General features: G+C 47.9%; 1 protein-coding gene across 3 annotated transcripts in view; it reads right to left on the reverse strand.

Annotated features, from left to right (window-relative positions):
- The window catches only part of Afap1 (actin filament associated protein 1), a 112,024-nt gene that overhangs the window by 16,014 nt on the left and 71,287 nt on the right, over positions 1-24,723 (reverse strand). For all 3 annotated transcript variants that reach the window (XM_048414934.3, XM_085691977.2, XM_087909092.1), the window contains exons 9-12: positions 23,738-23,887; positions 17,115-17,326; positions 10,342-10,487; positions 2,597-2,714 (exon numbers count right to left, since the gene is read on the reverse strand). In XM_048414934.3, the coding sequence (XP_048270891.1) occupies positions 2,597-2,714; positions 10,342-10,487; positions 17,115-17,326; positions 23,738-23,887 (626 nt within the window). The remainder of the gene's footprint in view (positions 1-2,596; positions 2,715-10,341; positions 10,488-17,114; positions 17,327-23,737; positions 23,888-24,723) is intronic.

A 24,723-nucleotide genomic window follows, 5' to 3' on the forward strand; every position in this document is an offset into this window, starting at 1 on the left:
ATAAGAAAGGTTTCTCTGTCCTTAAATTGTTCCCAGAGTCACTGGATTATGACGGTTTTGTTCTGTTTTTCAAAATGAAAAGTGCTGAGCTGGCCTTGCTAGCTCTAGAGACCTGGAGTTTGGAAGTTCCCTGATGCACAGGAAGTGAGGTCAGGGAGTTGGGCAGCACCCGGAGCTCTCTGCTGCACAGGAAGGCACGTGAGATCATGATCAAGGGCCCTGGTGCCTGCTGTGGTTCGGACACACTGGCTTATCTATCACTTAGTCCACTTAGCAAGCAGGGGAAACTGAGTCAAAGGCAGCTCACACAACTGGGGAAAGGCAGAGAGGGGCAGTCAGGCTGCTGGAGGAATGTGACTGACATCAAGAACACCCTGAGTTCATCCATGCTGCCTGTGGCCGACAAATTCACCATCAAGGTCAACGTGGTCTAAGTTCCACAGTTGAGCACCTGAGAAAGATTGCCATTGCCAAAAAAAGCCTGCTGAAGACAGAAGTCACGTGACCATGGGATGCAGGGTGCTTCCGACTTGGATGCAACAGTGGCACTACACTAGCAGAGGAGCTGAACAAAGAGTTAACAGTTCAAAGCCATGTCTCAGGACATGGACTCCAGAGCAGTGGCAGGAACCTGTAAAGAAAGCCCAAACTCCTAACTACTGCCAGATCCCTCCAGGCTTTAAAGGTCTTTGTAAATTGCCCTGCATTATAAAAGGAAATATTAATTCATATATTCTGCCCATTTCAGCCTGGTTTTTTTTTTTTATGTTCTCCTGCAGCGCTCCTTCTTGCCAGACTATAATTACAGTCCTTTGTTATAAAAATAGGAAAGGCCTAAAATCCCAGGGCGGGGGTGTCTTCTGCAGCCACATCAGTGTCTATTTTTGTGATGCTGGGGACAAGCGTACAACCCAACACAACGTAGAAAAGCCAGGGTGGAGCGTTGCAGTGACAGCCCCACAGATAGGCAATGGTCTATACTTGACTCTCATTTTCCTAAAATAACAAGGATCAAGTCATGTGGAATACTTAGTAAACAGTGACGAAATCCCACAGAAGTTTTTAGAATAAAAGTGAGTGTGTGCAGAGCCCTTCCCTCACAAAGAATTAAAGGGAGTGCAGCAGAATGAGCTGCATTTTTACAGGGGAAACAGTACTGACACTCGGAGCATTTGGTCATAAAGTGTGAACTTTATGGAACCCGGAAATGAAGCCTCCAAAATGCAGTCATGTGGTAGCAGAGGCCTGTGCACAGGAACAGGCTGAGGATGCCTGAGCAGGAATGCCATGTGGGAACAACAGGGCAGGACACACGCACACATGCACGCACGCACACACACGGCATATGTCTCAGCTCCGAAGGCCCAGCGTGTGTGTGTAGGGAGAATCCCTCAGTATGAAGCTGTTTATTTCCACATCAAACCATGGGTGAGCCTCGGGAGAAGCACCGAGGATACCTGAGCCAGCATGGTGTCTGAACTGCCCAGAGGACAGGGACATATGAGCATGGTATGATTCATCAAGTCCCTGCAATACCTTGCTCACCTTCTGTTTGTGTGTGTGTGTGGTGTGTGGCTATGTGGAGGCCTTGTCTAGAAGGCAAGGCCTGCAGAAGGCTGCTGAGGCCACAGGCTGGGAAGGGCAGCATAGCCTAGATTGAGAGATACCCTAGATTCTGGAGTACAGAAACAGGTCCCACACAATGATGCTGGGGCCACATGGATGCAGGGAGGCCACAGAGGCCAGGCCTCACCTTGAAAATCGTGCAATAGCAAGAATGGGGGGAGAGGGCTGGGGACCATGGTGACACACAGGGTGGGCTGAGAGCCCTGCTCCCAGTGCTCACCAGACATCACTGTCCACAGGACTACCGGGCCACAGAACAGAGGTCACCAGGAGGACTCCCAATGCACAGAGAAGCCTGGCTTCTGCCATCAGAATATTGGGGGAAAGAACGAAGTCGGGAACAGTAAGGAAGGTTTCTCACACACGCTCTCCCACATCTGCTCACTGCACAGGCAGGCACAGGTCAGGCCAACAAAGGTACACAGTACCCAACCACCAGCCAAATAACAGAGGCCCAGCAGGGATCTGCTCATGATCTGAAAACATTGGACAAAACAGGAAAAATTAAAAGCTAAGGCTAGATGGACACACTTGAGGCCTGCTTGGCAGCGATGCTGCCACAGAGCATCCCTGCATTTGTGTGTGAGTACTCCATGCCAGCAGCCACTCCAGGACTCTGTTTCTGTCTGACGGCAGGGTGGCGGCTGCAGCTGTACTGGGGGTAACTAGTCAGAGTACCACAGACCATGTTGTGTCTGACGGACGCCAGCTCCATCTAGTTATTTTAACTTAGGTCGCCGTCTTCTATCTTGGGTGACGAGATGGACATGATGACGACAACAGAAGTAGACGAGCTGCCTACTAGGGATCACGTGACCTGCTGGTCACATCAGAGACCAGGGTTTGTGGGAGCAGTGGTTTAATTCTCCATCTCGATTCACTAGAATGGAAAACTAGGCACTCCAGGACAGAAGTAACTAGCAATTTGTCTTCTAACAAAACTGACCATTGGCTCTCAAAGGACACTCACCGAGCCGTTGACACAGGGGACGTCATCATAGTGTAATGCTGTCCCGCTGGGGTGGGCGTAGCCGTTGGAGATGCTCCCCAGGTATGGGCTCGTGGACACTGCCCGCCTGTTCATAAAACTGAGAGAGAGAAAACATGGGCATGTCAGTTGATCAGCAGGGCCTCTGAGAACCTTGATGCAACCGAAGGCCATGCCAGGCTCAGAGGCAGAACCCTTAGGACCTTAGGCAGATGCATATGTCATCTTCAAGGGACTGGGGACAATCCTCACCCCAGCACAGACAGGCCCCAGCACAGACAAGGAACACCATGTATGGGGATGCACAGCAGCACCTACAAGTGGAATGGCCCAGGCAGGTACCACTATTTTTACCACGGCCGGGAAAAGCATATACCCAGGGAGGGCACAGCTGCTCTTTCTGATGGGCTGGTCCTCTCACAGCAAGGAACAAGTTTCAGCCTGTCTATAGAGACTGGCCACTCCCAAAGGCAGGGGTCAGCATGGCCTCCGCCACTCCCTGGCCTTCTGTGGGATGTTCCTTGCTGCTCAGCAGCACTCACTGAGCTCTGGCAGCCACACAGCATACCTTCAGCTGCTCCCTGATCTTCTGAAGGCCCTGAGAGTAGCCATGCTGAGGCCTCAGAATCCCGGGCTGCTGTGATACCTGTGACATACATGCCTGGGTTGTTCCCTAAAACCGTGGGACTTCCTAATGATAATGGGAGCCAGCCACCTTTGCCCATCCTATCCCTGGAAAGCCTGACGGAGTTGGGGGTGGGGTGCTAGTGGATAAGGAATCGGCTTTATCATCAGAGTCAGGGGCTTTCAGCTCTGAGAGGACAGGGTGGAAGAGCTCCCAGATTGGAGGCACCAGGGAGGCAGTTCATCCAGGGAAGGCACCATACCCAGAGAAGCGAACCCAGGAGGAAGCTGTACCCAGGCAAGGGGTTCACTCTGGCAGGGCACTATATCCAGGGAAAGTGTCGCACCAGGAAAGTCGCCATACCTAGAGAAGGCGTGTACCCAAGGAGGTGCCATATCCAGGGAGAGCACTGTACCCAGGGAAGAGGTGGCAGCTCTTGTACCTCTCCTACCCAAGAGTTCCATGCTGGTGGATTCCTAACACACCAGTGACTTAGCAAACAAAGCACTTCCTAGGGTCTAAGAAGAGTCTGTGGGGTGTAAGAACCTCAAGTTAACATCTGCTCTTTAACGAGAATGGATTTGTGAGTGACGTCTGAAATGAACAGGGTCCTGGGGACAGAGCTTTTGATCTTCAGGGCCTGACACTGGGTCCTGGTGGACATTTCAGAATCGTCCTTCAGTGGGCCCCTGTTGGAGTCCACAGAGAACTGGGATGTCACCTGATGTGAGAAGAGCCCATACCTGGCAGCCAGAGGTGGAGAACAAGAGTCTGCATGTAAAAGAGAAAGCACCGTTTTCCTCTCCTCCCTGTGCACGGTCCCCAGAGAGCCAGACAGAGCACACTGACCCTCTGTCTGCCACCGCCCAGAGGCATCAAAAGTCACCAAGAAAAGTCAAGCGAAGCACAGTGCAGGGCAGGTTGTATTCACCAGACTCTAGCTCCACCCTGCTTCCCCGCCCCGGATTCCTCCTTCCCAGGCTGCATGGTGTCAGGACTGCTGGGAGGAGGGGAGGCTCCTCAGCTCCTGAAGTGTTACCCCAGTGTCCAGAGCACAATGAGGAGAGATGGGCCAGCCTCTTAGGAAGCTGGGCTTGTTTCAGGAGACCTGTGAAAGACCAAGAAGAAAGAACCAAGGCAGCATTTTCTCCTAACTGGGAAACTAAACTCACATAAAGTTAACAGAAAAGCATTTCTCCCCAAACTTTGTTTCTGGAGGAAAGTAGCTTGGGGCAGCACAGCCAGCCGCCACCTGTGTTGCTCTGCACACCCTAATGACCACACTCTCACAGTACACTGCTGCCCCCTGCTGGAAGAAGGTGGCAAGCATGGCTCCTCTGGCAGAGGCAACCACTTAAGACTTCTTAGTTTATGAACAGTGATATAATTATTCTGCACTTAATCTACATCAAATTAAGTGTAGGAAAGCTAAAGTCACAGGAAGGAGAAAATGCAAAAAGGAAAGACTGACTAGCCACTTAGGAGGTCCTGAATGTTTTACATACGTGCTTAAGGGGTGGACAAAAAGACTCAGTGGAGGGCTGTCTGGGGAAAGGCTGGGAGTGAGGTAAACAGCCTGGCAGGACTCCCGGAGTGCCTGCACCTGCTGGAGCCGAGCATAGCCACTGCTGAGCACTCAGCGCTGCATGGGAATTCACACAGCTCTTTTCCCTCCCCAGCAGGGCCTCATCTTCGCTCTGCAGTGTCAGGCTCCGGCACCAGGCCCAGGGCTCATACTTATGCACAGATATCAGGAAGTATCAAGGACAGTCAGAAGAGCACAGGGTACCCGAACTGGGTACACTTCTACTTCCTCCGGTGGGGATGCCCAAAGGACTTAAGGAGCATATACACACACTTCTTCATTGGCAGAGGCCTTCTCCACTGCCAGAAGAGCCTAAGGTTTACAGAGAGGAACACAGGCTGTAAGAGAACTCCTGCGGAGCCCAGAGTAAGCAGGGGGCCAATGATCCTCTCTAGCACTCTTTCCACAACGACTTTCAGCCAAGTGTGTAAGTGGGAAAGAGCTGAGTCTAAAACATACGAGCATCCCAGGGAACCTTGCAGGTAAATGCAGAGACCTGCAGGGACCTGAAGATGGTGGCTCTCCTCAGACCGGCCCTCGTTAGTCAGACTGAAACATCTTCACCACCACCACCACCACCACCACATCCTTCCGGACCTGCAATGGGCAACACTTGTGAGCCATGCAGGGGAAGCCAAGGCACTGCCTTCTGTCACCTGACTCATGGTCTTTGGTCAGCCTCGGGACGTGTCTCCAGTGTCCAGCCATCCACACTGTTACGTGCCAATCTCCCAGGGGAGTCCTGTATGTTTTTTTTCTTCTGTTTTCTGTTCCTTTTCAGAACATTATTGCCTTCCTTTCTTCAGTCAGGCACAATGGCTGATAATTCTCCTAATCGTTTGGCGAAGAATCACCACATGGCCGCCAAGTTATAAAAAGCGAAAAATTAACTTAATCCCAGACTATCTATCGCCTTGGCAAGCGACCATATTTGAAGACTGTTTCCTTGTTCAGTCTCCTCTCTGTTAAGTTTTATGGGAATGTTTGGCTAGAGAAGTAAAACATGAAAATTAACTTTATTGCTAGCTAACATCCCTAAAAAGATTCTAATGAGCTTTAAAGAAAAGATTCCTAGGTTAAATTCATAGCATACGCCTTTTTAATGAAGAGTGTTTGATACAGCAACCTGCATTCCTTTCTCCAGGCTGTGGCCACCCCACATTTGGTTTAGATTAAAACTCTGCTCAGTTATAAAGAAAAAGCTGAGCCGTTTATAGAGGGAAATTCAGGGTTTCTCCTGAATGTGGTGTTTTTTGGTTTTTTTTTTTTTTTTTTTTTTGTTTTTTTGTTTTTTTGTTTTTTTGCTGATTAGAGTCAACAGCAAGTGAGTTTTTCTTTGGGGATTTTAGTGATGTCCACACAAGTACAGATAACAACTATTAATATTTCAAGCTGGAGATCTCACCAGCTTTGTTTTCTTAATGTTCACAATTTTTTAGATCTATGCATATTCTAGATACTAAGCCTTTTGTCAGATGTTTAATTGGTGACGTGCCCCCCCCCTTCTATAGGCTGCCGCGTTGCTAGTATGAGGTGTCCTTTGCTGTACAATTTTTTTTTCATTTAAAATTTCCACAGGAGGCACATAACTTGCAATGAATCAGAGGGGAGGTGGGGCTATCCCAAGGAAGGGAAAATACGACAAAGAGTTATAAAGGGGAAGTAGAACAGGAGAATTAAATGGGGAGGGACAGGATAGGGCAGGGGATGAGGGGGGAAATGGGAGGGACAACTAACACTGAAGGCCTTTTAAAGGTCATTTGGAAACAACTATAGTAGAAGCATCCTAAAATATATAAAAGGGATTTAAGTGGAGATACCATGTAACTGGGGAGACAATGCACCAAACTGACATCTCATGCTACCAAGGAAAAGCCCCAGTTGCAGAAATGGGTTAAATCTTATTGAGTCATTGGCCCAAGGGTCTCATAGCCACCCCAATGTTACAGGCTATTGCCAGTGCTTTTGGTTATCTCCAAACCTGATGGTAAGATCCTATTGCTGCAGATACCATCTACTTACCCCATCAAACCCTCAAAAATTAGAGCTAGTGCCCAAAGAGAAGCTTCACCACTACTGTCTAGTATTCACAGTGCTGGAAGGTACTATACACACTATAGGAGGAGAAAAATAACCATTACTCTAACCCAACTATAAACCCCATTGACCTACAACAGCAATCTGTATACTGGTGCAATGGCGGCACAAATGTTATAGTAGTAACCAACCATTAAAAAAAAACCATTGCCATTAATGCATACCTACTAAAGCGACCAAGAACCTAAGAGTGAATAGGTCCTAGGGGAACCTGCAACAGTTATTCTGCTAAAGGAATATAGCAATAAAATGACTCCTAATGAACTACTGCTATACCCAAAGATCAGAGTATTGCTCAGCCCTCATCAGAGAGGCTGTTTCTTACAGTAGATGGCAGTTAACACAGAGATGTACAACTGGACAATGTATAGAGAGTGAGAGACTTGGAAGCACTCAGTCCTAAATGGGATGTTTTCATCAAATGCCCCTCGAGGTTTAAGGATCTATGAGGAGGAGGAGACAGAAAGATTGTAAGAGTCAGAACTGGTGGATGACTCCAAGGAAGCAGTGTCTTCCAGACAGGACAGAATATATGTATGAGCTCACAGAGACTGTGGCAGCACACACAAGTTCTGCACAGGTTTAAATCAGACAAAATCTCAGCATGGAAGAAAAGTAGACACAGGGTTCCACCGTGAACCAAGAAGTTATTTGTACCAGGTATGGTGGCACTCGTCTTTAATTTCAGCGCTCAGTTAGCAGAGGCAGATGGGTCTCTGTGAGTTTGAGACCAGCCTGGTCTATGTAGTGAGTTCCAGGGCAGCTAGAGCTATGTAAAGGGACCCTGTTTCAATACCCCCAATCCCAAAAGGAAGTTATCTGCAGTTGACTCCTGCTAAGAAAGGGAAAATCCATTTTCTTCAATGGAGTGTCACCAGGCATACCAACCACATTCTATAGCTGGCCCTGTGCCTAGGAGTAGTTGCCAACACAAAAAAGGCCCAGGTGTTTCTGTATGTGTATACTGTTTTGGTTATAATTTGGTAGTTTTTGTCTTTTGGGCTTTGTTTTGTTTTCTTGGAGTTTTTTGTTTGCTTTTGCTTTTGTTTTGAGAGAGAGAAAGATAACATAAAGTTCAGTGGGTGTGGGTTGAAAGATCTTGGAGGAGTTGTGGAAGAAAAAATACAATAAAAATATACTGCATAAAATATTTTAAATGCTTTTTAATGTAAAAAAAGAGGTAAGATATAGGGACTGATCTATGTGTCTGGGTGCATTTGGGCACATCACAACTGGCCCAGACTTCTAGTGTTAAGGAACTCGTGACTGGGTCCAGCTCCTCTATGAATAGTTCCTGCCCACTACCTACTGAATTTAAAAGAAAATGTGAGAAATGTATTAATTTAAAAACAATAATCATGAATTCATCACATTTTATCACAGTGAATACATATTTGTGTATAGATGCATTTATGTTTGCATTTATATATACATTTATACACATAGATCTCTGTGTGTGTATGTGTGTGTGACACTTTCCCAACATAAATAAATTATTAAAGAAGGGGACATTGGCTTTCAGGTTTATAAAAGTCTCTCTGAGTTCGGCAGCGGGGTCCACTCTTGTTTCTGTACTCGCTGGCCACACTCTGCTGTTTGGGAGAGATACGTGAGAACACAGATGGGGTGCTGGGAGGCAGGGACAACCCACAGTTTCTCGGGTGGCTGTGGACAATCTTCGATGCTACCCCAAAATTTAAAGAGTGGCTGTCTCTTGGTGACCGGTTGTTGGATGCTCTGTATACTGACATGGAGGTCACAGGCTGACACTCTCCTAGGGAACGGCCCTCACCCTGCCACATGACTACTGTGTACATCAGAGTGGCCCCACTCTGTGATTCTGCCACTCTCTCATCATCCTGCCCCCGTGAGCTGGGGAACCATTGAGCTCCCAGGACTGGTATAAATGTAGAAACCACCCTCTGAGCAAGCCGCCTTTTGAGGGAACCAGAATTACTAATCGCTTTCCTACAGCCACAGGGGCAATGCGTCCAGTCTAAGGCTATGTATGTCTAAAAGACCCAAAGTCTATCAGTTGACCTAATTTTTTTTGAGATGTGGGCTCAGGTATTCCAGGAGAGTCTTCAACTCACTATGTAACCAAGGATGACCCTGAACTACAGATCTTCCTGCCTCCACCTACCATATTAGAGGAGTGCACCAGTTTGTGTGGTGCCAGGATTAAACTCGGAGCCTTGGGCGTGCTTAGGCAAATACTATACCAACTGGGCTGCATCCCTAGCCCATTGCTTGTCTTTCAAGGTAAACAACAACAACAACAACAACAATAAACCACCAAGAAATTTGGTAATGGCAACCAAACAACTCATGAGCACCCTGCTGCCTGGGAGTCCTCCTTTCATCCACTGTGCAGCTCTGCGTCTCTGGGCCATGTGGGGCTCACTGTAACACTCAGAAACCAGAGCAACTGGAGTCCTCCTAGCAAAGGCTACCCCGAATGTATCCAGGATTCTCTACTGTCACTATATGAGGGGGACATATGCCAGGGGCACAGTGCTGCGGAGAAGCCTGCTCATCACCACAGCCTGGACGACAAAGCACTGTCAAAACATCACAAAAGGAGACACATCTCAGGTGAGTATGGAACAAGCCTCGACCTTGTGGAAGAGCTGAGGATGCTGAATGCCCAATGATACTGAAGGCCAGCATGGGATGAGGACCCCACAGAAACCACTGCTCCAAACCCCTCATTATTACTGTGATCAGGAAGCATTCTGGCTCAAAAGTCTGCTTTTGCACAAAGTAACATTATTTGTCACCACTTAAATTTAGAAAGTGCCACACTGACAGATTTAAGATCTTGGACTTTGCTGGGTGGTGGTGGCCCGTGCCTTTAATCCCAGGACTTGGGAAGTAGAGGTAGGTGAAGCTGAGTTTGAGGCCAACCTGGTCTCCAGAGATAGTTCCAGCGTGGCCAGGGCTACACAGAGAAAACCTGCCTCAAGAAGAAGAAAAGAAGAAGAAAGAAAAGAAAAACAAAAAAATAATTTTGGGTCTTATTTCAGCAACACATAGATTCCTTTCTGCTTTCTAGAAGGCCCCTGCCACATAGAAGCTGGCAACAGCTACCCAGTTACCCACAGAGCAAAATCAGGACTATGACCTGTTGGTGCAAATAAAAACAGACATAGCTCCTTCTTGTCTCTGACTACAAGGGCAGAGCTAAGTGACTGTAATGGACTGCCTGCCCCACGAAGCCAGTGCTACCATCTTCAGAGAAGTTTGACAAACCTGCTCTAGCAGAAATCCCACTAACATCAGAGCCACCAGGGCCAGCACCCCACCAAGGAAAATCCTCAGGTGTGCTCTGGTTCGCACGCTCGCCTGGCACCTATTGTCAAACAGTAGAGGAAGAATGTTGCTAGTACAGGCCTTCCACAAGCTATGTGGGAGTCTTACCAAAAGGTCTGTTTGGCCGTCTGTATAACGTTTGCTGACATCTCCACGTCTATGTAGTCATAGTGCAGGGCTCCTGGATCTGTTGAAGATCCCGTCTCTGCCAGTAAGATGCCAATCCATCTGCCCATGTCTTCAGAAGATGATGCCTGCCATGGGGGGAAAAGGCATGATTCATGTAACCAAAGACAAAGAGGTGTGACAGGAAGGGAAAAAAAAACATGGAGAGACACTATGTAGCTGCTGAAGGAGAAAGATGCCTAGAACCTTTACCAGTAAGCTGCAGCCTCGTGGTGACACAAAGATGAATAGAAATGGGTTAATTTAAGAAAAGAGCTAGCTATGAATACACCTAAGTCATTGAGCAAACAGTGATGTAATAATAAAGTTTCTGTGTGATTATTTGGATCTGGGTGGCTGGGAAATGAAAGAACAGTCTCCATTTACAAAATGGTGTGCCAACGTGGGTCAACTACATCCACATAAAACCTGAAAGATCTTGGGAAGGAATTCTAGACACAAAAGAACAGAGATGAACATGGTTTTTTGGTAGCAGCATTTTATCAGGTGAACTCTGATTGCTAGAAGATAGCAAAGGCATGATTCCTATAAGAAAAGGCGTGTGGCTCCTTTAAGAGCTGGCTTCCTGGTTCGTGTTGGTGTGGTTATGGGGCACTTAAATGGGGTCTGTGAGCAGTGTGATACAAATTGTTTAATGGTGACATAGACCCACTGCATCCCTGGAGCTGGGGCAGTGAGCATGGCTTGCAGAGGCAGTGAATAAGCCTCTGCCATGTTGGACTGGGCAGAACAAACATGCAAGGCCACAGAGTTGGTCCTAGTCATGCACACTTAGCATTTAAAAGAAAGTGCTCCTGGTCAAAAAATAATTACAAATACACAATAAAGATGGATTCAAATAAAAAAGACCTCTGAATGGGTCACAGTGTTGAATAAATGTACAAAAGCTTGGGAGAGAAAAGAAAACAGTATAGGCAGTTATAAAAAGAAATAGATTTAAAAAAATAAAACAAAGTTTTTAAAGAGACAGTAAAGGAATATAAAAGAGTGCAAACAGTCATAGATGAAAGGAGTAAAGAAAAATAAGTTACATAAAGATGGAATATATGAGTCTGTATATACATATGTATATTATTGTGTATTCTTTGAATTTTTTTTTACTACAAAGAGATGTTTGATTCTGGTCTCTTATTTTAAAGGTATCTTGACTTCAAAATTTGAGTATAAGGATATGTTACTTTGAAAAAAAAGTTCTGCTTTTGTTTCCACAAAAGATGATAACCTGTGAATTCTTTCCAGGCTAATGTGGTTTGATCGAACAAGATCTCCAAAAAGGTCTCTGTGAATCCTAAAAATACTTCATCCAACAAACGGCAGGAAGTAGTTTGGAAAAAACTATGTCCAAATTCCCAAAATGATTGTTTATAAATGTTTGTTTTCATTTAAACAGAGTTGATTATAAATGATTAATGGTCACAGTCAATTTCTAAAAAAAAAAATAAGGGGGATGTGATATAGAGATGAATACTTTGCATTGGTATGGATCTTGGTCTATTGATACTGATGGAGGAGAGTCATCTGTTTATGTGTTACTTTCATTGGTTAATAAAGAAACTGCCTTGACCCTTTGATAGGACGGAAAATTAGGTAGGCGGAGTAAACAGAACAGAATGCTGGGAGGAAGAAGGCAGTGAGGCAGTCGCCATGACTCTCCTCTCTGAGACAGAGGCAGGTTAGGATTTTTCCTGGTAAACCACCACCTCGTGGTGCTACACAAATTACTAAATATGGGTTAAAGTAAGATGTGAGAATTAGCCAATAAGAGGCTGAAACTAATGGGCCAGGCAGTGTTTAAATGAATACAGTTTGTGTGTTGTTATTTCTGGGTGTAAAGCTAGCCATGCGGGAGCCAGGCGGGAACGCAGCCCACCGCTCCTTCTACATGATACAGATTTAAGATCAATTTTGTTACACTGTGTATGTGTATATTTCTACTCTTGCTTAAGGTATTATGTTTATACAGCTCATTTAAAATGTAATGTATAATTAAAATTACAGATTGATCATCATTTTATAATAGTCAAACTTGTAGTCATATTAGTTAGGTTTTCTAGACATACAAAGTTATTTTTCAGTTAGAGATAATTTTCAACACTTCAAAGACCCACAGAATATGGCATTTAAAATGTTTTATGAACTTAGACTTTCCTTGACAGTGAGACACATTTGCTCCTGGCAGCACCGATCTACTTCAAGAGGATAATGGGCATCAAAGAGGCTCCTTATGGAGTTTGCTAGCCATTTGGGTAAGAAACTGCTCTTGCCTGGACTGTTTGGTGGTATGCTATATGAACTGGACATGAAGGACCCACAGAAAAGTGACTGCTAAACTTTTCAAAAGATAGGATAATCCTTCAGGGTTCCTGCTTCACAGAAGAAACTACCAGACATTCTGCAGGACACAGAAGAAAGCAACTGATGACTTTGCCATCACAAGGCAAAACAGATCTTCAAATTTCCTGCTTCATGGAAAAGTCTGCCACATACTATAGGCCTGTAGGCTGAAAATGGATGCCCCAACGTTACAGAACTTTGGGTGACTGTCCAGGCAGTGAGATGTCTCTGGTCAATTCTAGAGTTTAGGAAGTTGGTTACAATGCACTTCCTGTTTTCTTAGGTGATATTATATCCTTCTGGGGTCTCTGAAGAGTTGAAGACAGTTGTAGTTTTCCTTAGTTATGATAAGATATAAATTAGATATAAAACTTTAGATTCACAAAGATAGGGTAGATGATAGAGTATTTTCCTTAATTTGCCAAATATAAATGGACTAAATACTGTAACTATAATTCTTGCTTGGTAACTGTTTTGAATATGTAATTTTATTATGTTAAAGTTAAAACCTTTCTTTTTATTAGACAGAAAAGGGGAGATTTTGCGGGCTGTCCTTCTGTATATGTGTTGATTTTATTGGTTAATGAGTAAAGCTGCTTGGACCTATGGCAGGGCAGAACATAGCCATGCTGGAAGAGATATATAGAGAGAGCAGGTGGAGTCTACACCATGACACAAACAAAGTCAATCGTCAGCTTCATGTCTAAATCTCACCTGCGGGTCACGGGAGCATTTACTAGTTTTTTAGATTTATGTATTTTATGCATATGAATGCTTTTGCCTACATGTATGCACGTGAGCCATGTGTATGCATGGTACCCAAGGAGACCAGAAGATGGCATTGAATCCCCCAGAAATGGGGTTTCAGATGGATGTGAGCTGAAATGTAAGTGCTGGGAATCAAACCTGAGGACACACATCAGTGTGTGTTCAAAGACTGAGGGTGCATAGCAAGTAAAGTATTTCAGGCTGAGGCCCCCTGAAATTACCACACACAAGTAATGGATAGTTACTGAGATGAGTGTAAGGAGAACTTTTCTCAGTAGAGGTTTACTAATTCAGGTAGAAGGAATTGGGGAATGAATGTCGTCACTCAGCCACTGTCATTACCAGAGGGACTGCTGCAGGCCATCTCCAGTGCTGACATAGCCTCGAGGGCTCTGTCCACACGACAGAGGGGGCACGTAGAGGCTTTCAGCTGGGAAAGGGCCCAAAGTATCTGCGATGGTTTATATGGGAAATGTCTCCCAGAGTCTCGGGCAGTTGTGCTCTCCGGAGACCCCCGTTGGAGGCACTGTTTGGGGAGGTTTAGGTGGTGCAGCCTGGATGGGAGATGAGGAATTACATTACTGGGGGCAGGCTTTGAAAGACAAAACCCTCATAAACTTCTGGTTTGCTCTCTCTGCTTTATGCTTATGGGAAGGGATGGGAACTCATAGCTTTCTGCTCCAATCACGATGTCTGCTGCTTACTGCCATCCCTCTCCCCATATGATGGGCTCTTGTTGCTCTGAAACCCTAAACCCAAACAAGCTTTTCTTCTTTAAGGTGCCTTGGTCATGGTGTTTCATTAGAGCAATAGAAAAGTAGCTAAGACCGTGTTCAGATGAATCACATCACTAGGGACTACATGACACCTCCCTACAGGACACATCATATGGTGACGCCACTTCCTCCTGGCTCCTGCAAGGGTGCCAGGATAACCCAGCATCAGAAGGGGAAGGAACATCCCAAAGGAAGGATCTCTATAATATAAAAGGGTCTATGCCCTGGGAAGTATCAGTAGTATGAACTAGATGGAGACACTGGGAGGCTTGGAGGTTAAATAGCCACACGGTTTTCACGTATACATCAGGCACTAGGGCCATGATGGCATAACTGGAAATTCGTATTAAGACCTAGGCATCATGGGAGAGCATGGCACCAGTACTAACTTCCATTCTTGCCATCACTGTGGTTCTAGCAAAGTGGTGTCCCTTGCTTTTGTTTTTATGTTTTTTACAAATGCACATTGAATTATTTAAGAGTAGAGTGGGGAGGAAATCCACAAAAGTGTGTGGAAAATTGTGTGTTGGGACATCAGGAAACACCACAGTGGGGAGAACAAGGCCCTTCTTTGTACTGGTTCTGTAAGTCCAAAAGCATCTATACATTAAAGTTAAAATGTGAAGAAGCACAGGCAACAGCCTCCAGCCTTGCTTGCTGGCCCACGGCACAACCACCAATAAGACTTGGGAACAGAACCCAGGTCACCTCAGCCCACAGCCCTGTGTGTGAGCATTGTGTCACCTCAGCCCCACAGCCCTGTGTGTGAACACTGTGACACTCAGCCCACAGCCCTGTGTGTGAGCACTGTCACCTAAGGCCCACAGCCCTGTGTGTGAGCACTGTCACCTAAGGCCCACAGCCCTGTGTGTGAGCACTGTCCCCTTAGCCCACAGCCCTGTGTGTGAGCACTGTCCCCTTAGCCCACAGCCCTGTGTGTGAGCACTGTGTCACCTCAGCCCACAGCCCTGTGTGTGAGCACTATGACACCTCAGCCCACAGCCCTGTGTGTGAGCACTGTGTCACCTCAGCCCACAGCCCTGTGTGTGAGCACTGTGTCACCTCAGCCCACAGCCCTGTGTGTGAGCACTATGACACCTCAGCCCACAGCCCTGTGTGTGAGCACTGTGTCACCTCAGCCCACAGCCCTGTGTGTGAGCACTGTGTCACCTCAGCCCACAGCCCTGTGTGTGAGCACTATGACACCTCAGCCCACAGCCCTGTGTGTGAGCACTATGACACCTCAGCCCACAGCCCTGTGTGTGAGCACTATGACACCTCAACCCACAGCCCTGTGTGTGAGCACTATGACACCTCAGCCCACAGCCCTGTGTGTGAGCACTGTGTCACCTTAGCCTTAGAGCCCTGTGCGTGAGCACTAAGTCACACTTTCTCAGTTCTGTAGAAACAGTTGATGACTTGGAAGACATCAGTTCAACAAGCTCTTTCTTGTCCTTCAGGAGAACGAGTTCACTCTCCGCTACGCTGGAGAAACAAACATCTGCTAGGGCTGTGCATATTCTGGAAGCTATGGAACTTTCTTCTCTTCGTGGACTCAGTCCTGAGCACCCCCACAGAAGTAGCTCACACCCACTCCACTCTGGGCTCCTCTCCTTGGTTGGACACCCAGTCCAGTTCTCAGCCTCCCGTGTCAGCTCTGCCTCCTCTGCCCTGGGGCCTCTGACATGTGCCGCTGAAGCTTCCCTTGAGACTGGCATCTGCTGAGGACAGCTCCTTCCAAGGTCTTCAGTTATCTTCCCCCAAAGGTCTCAGATCACACCCAGGTTTGCAAAGGATGCTGACCCTAGCCCATCACAGGCAGGTAGAAACACGAGGAGAAACAGACTTGGCTGCTGTCAGGTCAGCTGAGAGCTGGGGGAAATAAACACAGCATCCCAGACCTGGACTAAGACAGGCCTTCTGGGACTTCTGGGTTGCTGCACAGCAGCCGCCAGGGGGCTCCATCATCTTCTTGGTTCCCCATCAAAACAAAAAGAAACAAAACAAAAACCTACCAAGAAAGCAAGTCTGAAAACAAGCACCACATTTTGAAATTAAAGATCTCGTTGACCGCCTGACTGGACACCTTGACCCTGGTCAGAATCCCACACCCACACCACAGCCATTTAAGGTTTTGCTCTCCTTGTGGCAGACAGCCTACTTGTCAGCCCACTGTTCCATGCCTAACATAGTCTCACTTCTGCTGATCTCATGGCATGAACACACTGACATATACCCTGGAAAACAATCTTGACATCTGTGTGAATGCATGATGTGTGTATGTGCGTGTGTGTGTGTGTGTGTGTGTGTGTATCTTAATCATAATAAGGATAAGGGGGTAGGGAATAGGAAAAATAAGTCTGGATGAATGGCATGTAGAAAACAACCAGATGGAAGACTGGTGAATTAGTTCTCCAAAAGCAGTCAAGTAGCCAGGCAGTAGTGGCACACTCCTTTAATCACAGCACTCAGGAGGTGAGGCAGGCAGATCTCTAAATTCGAGGCCAGTCTGGTCTACAAAGTGAGTTCCAGAACAGCAAGGACTACACAGAGAAACCCTGCCTTGAAAAACCAAAAAGAAGAGGAGGAGGAAGAAGAGGAAGAGAATGAGGAAGAGAGAGGAGCCTAGGCAGCCTGCGCAATCCCTGATGCTCTCAGAGAAACCCAGAACAAAAGCACAAAACAGAATGGACCAAGGGAGGGAAGGAGCTCGATCAAAATCAGACCCTGCAAGGAGTCTGTAAAGGACTAATAATGGTGGTGTTGAGAGAGCCTGTGCGCACCTCTCTGAACAGAGGCCCCCAGGGAATCCCTTACCTCTAACACGGCCACCTCCTGTCCATTGCGAAGCAGCCGGAAGGTCAGAGGGTGCTTGGAATCCAAGCCCGGAATCACTTCGCAGCCACGTAGAGGGATGGAGACAATGTGGGTCTTCAGGTCGGCCCTGTCCTTGTGGAAAATGAGCTTGCTGTCCTTCACTCGGCACCAGCGCTCCCGCCAGCGGCTGTTGGAGAGCACATTTAGGTACCCTGCGAAGACAGGATGCCACAGCTCAGTCTCCTGAGCAAGCCAAGGTACCAGTGAGCCATACCCATGTCCCACGTCTGTGGTCTCTTTCAGATCAGGGAAGTGCCATGAAACACATGCTCACGCCCCAGGTTTTAAGTGTTAATAAAGAGAGAAGAAGCATTATTACACAGCTCGCTCTCCACAGGACCTGGAAGCTTTTCACTGATGCAGAGCCATTTCATGAGTAAGAACCAGCTTCAGTGGCTTGGTGTTTACATGGCAACCTGGAAATCACCTGGAGATAGTAACCGTGGATGTGGGATGCCTAGAAGGCAATAGGACTGACAGCCGCCTGCGTGAAACGGAAGAGAAATCGCATGCAAAACAATCCAACTGCAAACATTGCAAGCAGAGCATGGAAGACAGAGAAATAAAAGTATCTGAAGATGAAAATTCTCCAGGAAGTGGGAGGCCTGGGGAGTGGTGAGCTCCCCAGCACTGGATGTGTTCCAGCAAGTGACGGAACGTGGCTGGTATGAGCTCCCCACCCACGGGCCTGAGGCCTCCTCCTGGTCTCTGTGTTCCAATCCCCACATGTGGAAGCGAGGGCTTCATCTCCTGGGGAGACTAACACAGATGAAGCCTGACCGCCCGAGTCTGGGTCTGTGTGATGGTGTTCCTGGCATTACAGGCATGACAGTATCTTCAGTATATTGTACAGAGATGTGATGTCACACGTGACAGAATTACAGGGAGAATTATCCCTGAAAAGAGAAAAATCCTTAAGCACAGGAAAATGAGAATTTGGGGCTATCACAAAGCACATTTTTCTAGAAAGCCTGAGGCACGAGTTGGAGGGTCCACAGTGACTGTGGCAGCTGAGGCAGTGGCTGTTGTGGCCTCCAACTGTTCCACACTGCAGATACCAACACTCAGAGATCAGGAAGGGATTAAACAGTGGGAAAGGGCAAGCAGCAGGTGAAAGGGAAGGAGGTGAAGAACGCTGGGTGTCACTCAGCCGCCCTCGGCTCTTGCACATCGACACTCACATGTTCGGCGCCCAGGCAAAGCTCTGTACGTTTCTGATGAGCATTCTCTAGATATCGCACATATCTAACCATGTCTGCCAAGAGTGGGTCCTCACCTAGGCGTGGGTCTCCTGCACACACACACCCTAAAGTGCACCTCTTGGTGAACAAAATTGCCATTCACCATGCTAGTCAATGACTGTGAGGTCACAGACACAGGGGCAGGAAGCCTGTGGGCTCCAGAGCAGGGGCCTTGCTGCTCTATTGTGTTCAGGCAGCTTTTAAACTTGTTCTCCAAGGGCCACCGGGAAGGAGGAGGCACCCTCAGGTGTGGGGTGCCCTACCAGAGGCCACAGTCAGACTCGATGCCTCCATGACAGCGGAGGAGACAGAGAAGGAAGGAAGGTTATTTCCAGTAGAGCTGCAGGCCTCCCTGATCTTCGGCCTGTAGAACATTGCACCAATCCTGCTCTTTTTAATGTGGCGATGGAACCGCTCTGGTTTGCTATTATTTTAGAAGGAAAGCCCGGCATTAAAATGCAGTCAGATGACCATCTTAGCGGAACCATAGCTCTCGGTGTTCTGACTACTACCTACAGCAATCTATCATGCCGAAAGCCACACGCTGGACTTCTGAGTAGATGTCACCTGTGTCAACAGAGCCTAAGTGTTTTCTGAGCACAAGTCCACAAACAGGATGGCAGGAAGCTCTCGAGTAACTTGATATACTCTGTAGGCAAGGCTCACACATGCATGAACTGTTTAACCACTGTTAAAGAGTCGCCCTCCCTGGGAGTGACAGCACATGCCTGTGATCCCAGCATGCAGCGGGGAGGGAGGGTGTCGGGAGAATCGTGAGTTCAAGGCCAGCCCAGGCTGTGTTATAAGACAACAACAACAACTAACCAGTGTAGGTGTACATGAATATATTTCCAGCACTGACGAGGTAGATGTAGGAGGACATGAGTTCAAAATTAGCCTGGATGGCACAGGAGACCCTACCTTAAAAGACAAACAAACTAACAAACAATCACTAATCTAGGGCATCATGGGCTTCAGGGAGCTGCCTAATATGGAAAGGACATGTCTTGTGCAGGTCTGCAGAGCCAGCAGCTGAGCTGCCTTTGGCTGGGCCTATGTAAGGAGTAGAAGATACACAAGTATGGGAACCCCACTGTAGAGAGCCTCAGACAGCAGCCTGGGCAGAGAGCCTCAGGTACCAGGCCAGGCAGATAGCCTCAGACACCAGCCTGGGAAGATAGCCCTGGACACCAGGCCAGGCAGATAGCCTCGGACTCTAAAGCAGGCAGGTAGCCTCAGCCAGTGCAGGCTGGACAGACGGTCCTAGGGCACTGTCAGTAGTGAGAGACTACTGCACACCTGGGGAACTCAGCAGCAACACCCTGAACTGCCCACGACTCTGATTTAGGGCTCACAGCTGCGAGCTGCTTCCCCATGTGCACACAGCTGTCGCAGGACACCGCCCACCATCAGCACAGACAGCGGCACTGGCTCTGCCGTGCTCTGTTTCCAGACGGAATCTGGCCACAGTCACCAGATGCTGTAGCTTTCTCAACGTTTCAGCCACAGAGGAATGATTGCATGAGACGGGTCCTCCCCTAATTTAGACCATGACTTCATGGGACATTACCATATTTTAATACATTCTCGGGATTTAAGTTTCAAAGAGAGGGAGAGAGAGAAACTAAGTTTCCCTGGAAAACAGGCCTGACTCACATCAACAGGAAGCTCTCAGACATGTCCGTGTTGCTGTGTTTGTCAGCTGACCTCCGTGGTACCCCACTTACTCAAAAAGGGGGTTCCCAAGTTTTTGTTTTCTGGGGGAGGAAACTCAGAGATGAGCGAGAGCAGGCAGAGAATGGCTGAGCTCCCCGGGGCAGGAATCTGTAGTTAAAGGGTGAGTTCCATGCCAGGTACCAACACCTGGGCCTTGCCAGATCTTCAAGCTGAAGGAGAAATCTGCCACAAGAGGGCACCAGAGTGCAGCCAGGGCCTGAAGGCCTGCACTTGAGACTGGCATAGAGGGTGGGGGCTTCAGGGAATTGTACCCCAAGCTTTACATAAACAATTACATGTTGTTTGACTTGACTCATTTTTTGCGTTTTGCTTTTTGGTTGTTGGGTTTTGTTTGTTTGTTTGGTTTTGGTTTTTGGTTTTTGGTTTTTGGAGACATGGTTTCTCTTTGTAGTCCTGGCTTGGTGGACCAGGCTGGTCTCAAACTCATTGAATTCCACCTACCTCTGCCATCTGAGTGCTGGGATTAAAGGCATGCACCACCACCACCTGGCTTGACTTTTTTTTTATCCCACTCATATTAGAGTAAAGTGCTAATATATCTTTAAAACTGGGTGATTTCAGTTTAATATTTTGAGATTCTTTCTACTCCAAATTCTACAGAAAGCAAGACAAGACTAAACAAGGTTCCATTAGAATTACAAAGCTAACTCTACAGGCTGAGATTCTACATTTTTTTTCCCACCTGACCCTGGCCAGGGCTGGTGTGTGAATGTATTTCGTTGACTTCAAGGCACAGCAGGTGAAGAAATGGATAGTGACAGGGAGTAACATAGGTGCTCAGCACTACACCACTCACCCTCCACTCTCATGAAAACCAAGACATTGCTGGAGCCCACGTCCCAGACAAGCAGCCTGAATTTCCAAAGCAATGGCTTTACTGCCATGTGCTGGGCCCCATGCTGGGTGATGGGGATACAGCAGAGCAGTGTCCGAATCTAGTAATGTAGTGGGAGGCTTGGACAAGACTGAGATCCCAGGGAGGTAGCAAGAGAAAGTCTCTATGTTTGTGCCCAGAACGGTGTGACTAGTGTCAGGTGCCTGCGGTGGGTTGACAGAAAGGAGAATTGGAAGGAGCTCACACTTCCAGGTCTCACAGCTTGGCTTATACAATAACAAGAACCCCAGAACTACATCAGCCCATGGACGGCCTGATAAAAATCACCTTGGTGTGGAGTCTTGGTGCATCTCTAGGGTACACTACCTGGAGGGCTATGGGAAGAGCTGCCCAGACCAACACTAATGCATCCCTCAAAGTCCTCTCAGAAGGACAGAGACAGAATCTGGGGTAGCCCAGCTGCATCTGCACGTCTGCTCCCCAGTCCATAAAAACCCTGCAAGAGCACCCAGAAGGCCACAGCACGCCACCCACCATATCAACTGCAATCAGTGTACAGACAAGCGCCGAGCTCGACCAGTAACTCCAGGGAATCTTTTCTGCCTGCTCAGCTGCTCTGCCCGCCTGGCCCATCAGCTTAGCGCTGTCTCCCAGCAGCTGCAGGGGCTCAGCTTGGCAGGGTCAGTCTTCTGGGCCAGAGTCCAGCTTCTTTCCTCTGCCCAGAGCCCTGCAGCTGCACGGAGGGGCTGAAAATGGCCATTGTTCCCTGTTCCCCAAAGGACGTTTCCCCTTCCCCTGGTCTGGCAAAGAGCTGCTTGGCAATTTTAGAGTTGTGTGGCAGAGGCCGGAGCTGTGTGCGGCAGATGCCTCGGGCCTCTGAGCTCAGGATCACCCACACTCTCGAGAGTGACCAGCATAGAGATGAGGCACTGTGTGACAGCAGCAGTGGCAACAGAGCGGCTTATGGAGAGGCCTGCAAGGCTGTGCTCTTCTGATAGGGAAATACAGGAGAGGACGTGAGTTACAGCAAGTCAGAAACGGTTCTGGGAGTGGAGGTCACCCATTCTGTCTTCTTGGAGCCCTGAGACTCAGGGCAAGTCGTGCCCCTCTCTGAGCACCGGTGTTCTCTTTTACAAGAGGAGGATCCACAGCCTCACTTGCTTGCCTTGTTGATGCACAACCATTCCTCCTAAAGGCATCTTTATCTCTAGTCAGGGCTTTAATCCCAGAACTCAGAGACAGGCAGATCTCTGTGAGTTCAAGGCCAGTCTGGGTTACATGGTGTGACCATGTCTCAAAAAAGGCAATTTCTATTTCCCCCACTGACCTAGAGCAGTTGGGAAAAAAAAAAAACCTGAAGCAAAACTTGTTTTAACTCCCAACTTCGGTCACCACAAGAGCTGATAGCAAAAGCAGGGAGCAAGACTATGTCCCCAGGAGCCCCAGGAAGCTGGAGGCTGGCCAGGAGCAGTGTGGCAGTGTCCCCAGACCCTCCCCACTCTATCACTGTTCTGTCCAGTTGACTTTACTGAAGCAAATTCTCTCCTCATGGAAGAGAATATGATGTGAAAACCATCATCACCAGCTGCCCTGATTCTGTCCTCCTGTCCCCAACAGCCACTTGATGAGAGACAATCTAGGAATCTGGGGTATACTGGGCTTCTGGTACCTACAGAGGCTTTGATTCCTTCCAGTCCCAAGGAGCGTGCTCAATGGGGGTAGATGGGACTGTAAACAGAGTGACTTTGAATGAAGGAATTACGCAAATGCAGATAGGAAATAGAGTCTGCAACAGGAATACACGAGGACAGTTCCATCCCATTCTTGTTTTCACTTTTGTTTTTCTGATAGAGGGTCTTGCTTTATGCCCTGGCTGGTTGGTGCTCACTATATAGCCCAGGCTAGCCTTATTGGCAGCAACCTTTATGCTTCTGCCTCCCTGGTACTAGGATTATAGGAATGTACCCCATGTCAGGATCTCTTTTTCCTAAAGAAAGTAAAGGACCTAATGGTAGAACACTAACCTAGAACATCTCTAATACTGTAAAACAAAACAAAATCAAAAGGCAAACACCTCTCTTTGCACTTATGAAGTTTTCCTCCTTGAAGGAACTCCACAGTTCTCCTAAGTGTGGTGACTGGGGCCCTTACAGTGATGTTGCTTCTGCTCTCATGGAGGCTGTACTCAATGGCCTGGCCGCAGCCTGTCTTAGGTGCTTTGATAGACAGCTCCCTCCACCCCTGTGCTTTCCACACATGTGTAACCCCGCTGGCTGTTACACATACATTCTTCTGGTTTGCTTCCCTGTTTGGTTCCTCTCTTTAGCCCCTGGCCCAGAGGCCATGATGGGCAGGACTGGCTTGGTTGCTGCTGTACACCGCATGCTTTATCGAATCCCTGACAAAGCAGCTCTCCCCACCCCCCACAAAAGGATGGAAGACAGACTGTGGATGGATAGCTGTCTCCGGATCTACAACTTAAGTCCCACGTGTGATGTGAAGGAGAATCAGCCCGCCTTGTGCCTGTGTCCTAGTCTGGAGACACTGGCATGGAACCAGGGAAGGTGTCATCATACAACAGAGAACGTAGTTTTTAACCTTGAAAGAACCGGGGAGAGCATCGCAAACCCCTGAAGATTCTTCTGTTACTAAAAACTGAAAGTGCTTTCCGTAATTCAGAGGGCCCCAGAGCACACCCAGGGAGAGTCTGCTGCAGCTTTGCTGCCGGCACATGGCGGGCGGGGTCTTACCACAGGTGGGCACGTCCTCCTCCGCGGATGACGTCTGCTCATCTGTGGAGGGCTTCTTCTTCCCCAGACCGATGATCTTGGTGATTTTCTTCCCAGTGACCTTGGACACAGTCCCCTTGGCATCTGACTTGGTGGTTTTCTTCCTCTTCACTGTCAACACAAAAGTGTGCCTTAACCATTCATATGAAGTGGGAAAATCACAGCATTAACCACCAGGCATTTCTTCCTCGCAAACTGTTACTAATCGTGCATGAGCACCTGTGATGAGCCAGCTGGGGGTTCAGATGCTGGGGTCACTCCAGGGAGGATAGGTATGTACATATGTGGTATGTACATATGTGCACACAGACATATATGTATCATCAGACACACGTGATGTATTGAAGGCAGCAAAGGATGGCAAATAATGGCAAGAACCACATGGAGATGGGAATGGGTGGTCAGACAAAGCCAGGAAGAGAGGCCCCCATGGACCTGCCCTGACTATGGCCTTGATCCTGAGCCTCTGTATACAAACCCTAGCCTGCAGTATGTGCTCTTACAAACCCTAGCCTGCAGTATGTGCTCTTACAAACAGACATTTTAAAACAGATTAAGGTCTCCTGAGATCTTAGGCAAAGTTGGGGGATGTCCATGCACCCCTTTTCCATGCTCTTAGACACACATTTACTTACAGAGTACTGAGAACCTATCCAAAGCCTTGGTGGGAAGACCCAGCGCTTCCTACTCTACCAGACAGCAACCCAGGGCAGAGATCTGGGTCTTCTCTACTTCAAACCGCCCAAGCCACAGGGAGTGGAAGTGACAGTGTTTGGCTCCATCAGTGGCTTGCCAGAAACCGGTAGATGATCTTCACTGTGTCTTATTCCCAGGCAAGGGGGAAGTGAGGAGACCAGAGACACTCTTCCCAAGGCTCTACCCTGAGGTAACCCTCCTTCTCGGGCACTGGGACTCAGAGAGAACAGGATTCGGAGACTCAACACAAC

This window comes from Myodes glareolus, chromosome 8 (genome assembly GCF_982192425.1).
Source record: "Myodes glareolus chromosome 8, mMyoGla1.1, whole genome shotgun sequence".
Lineage (NCBI taxonomy): Eukaryota > Metazoa > Chordata > Mammalia > Rodentia > Cricetidae > Myodes > Myodes glareolus.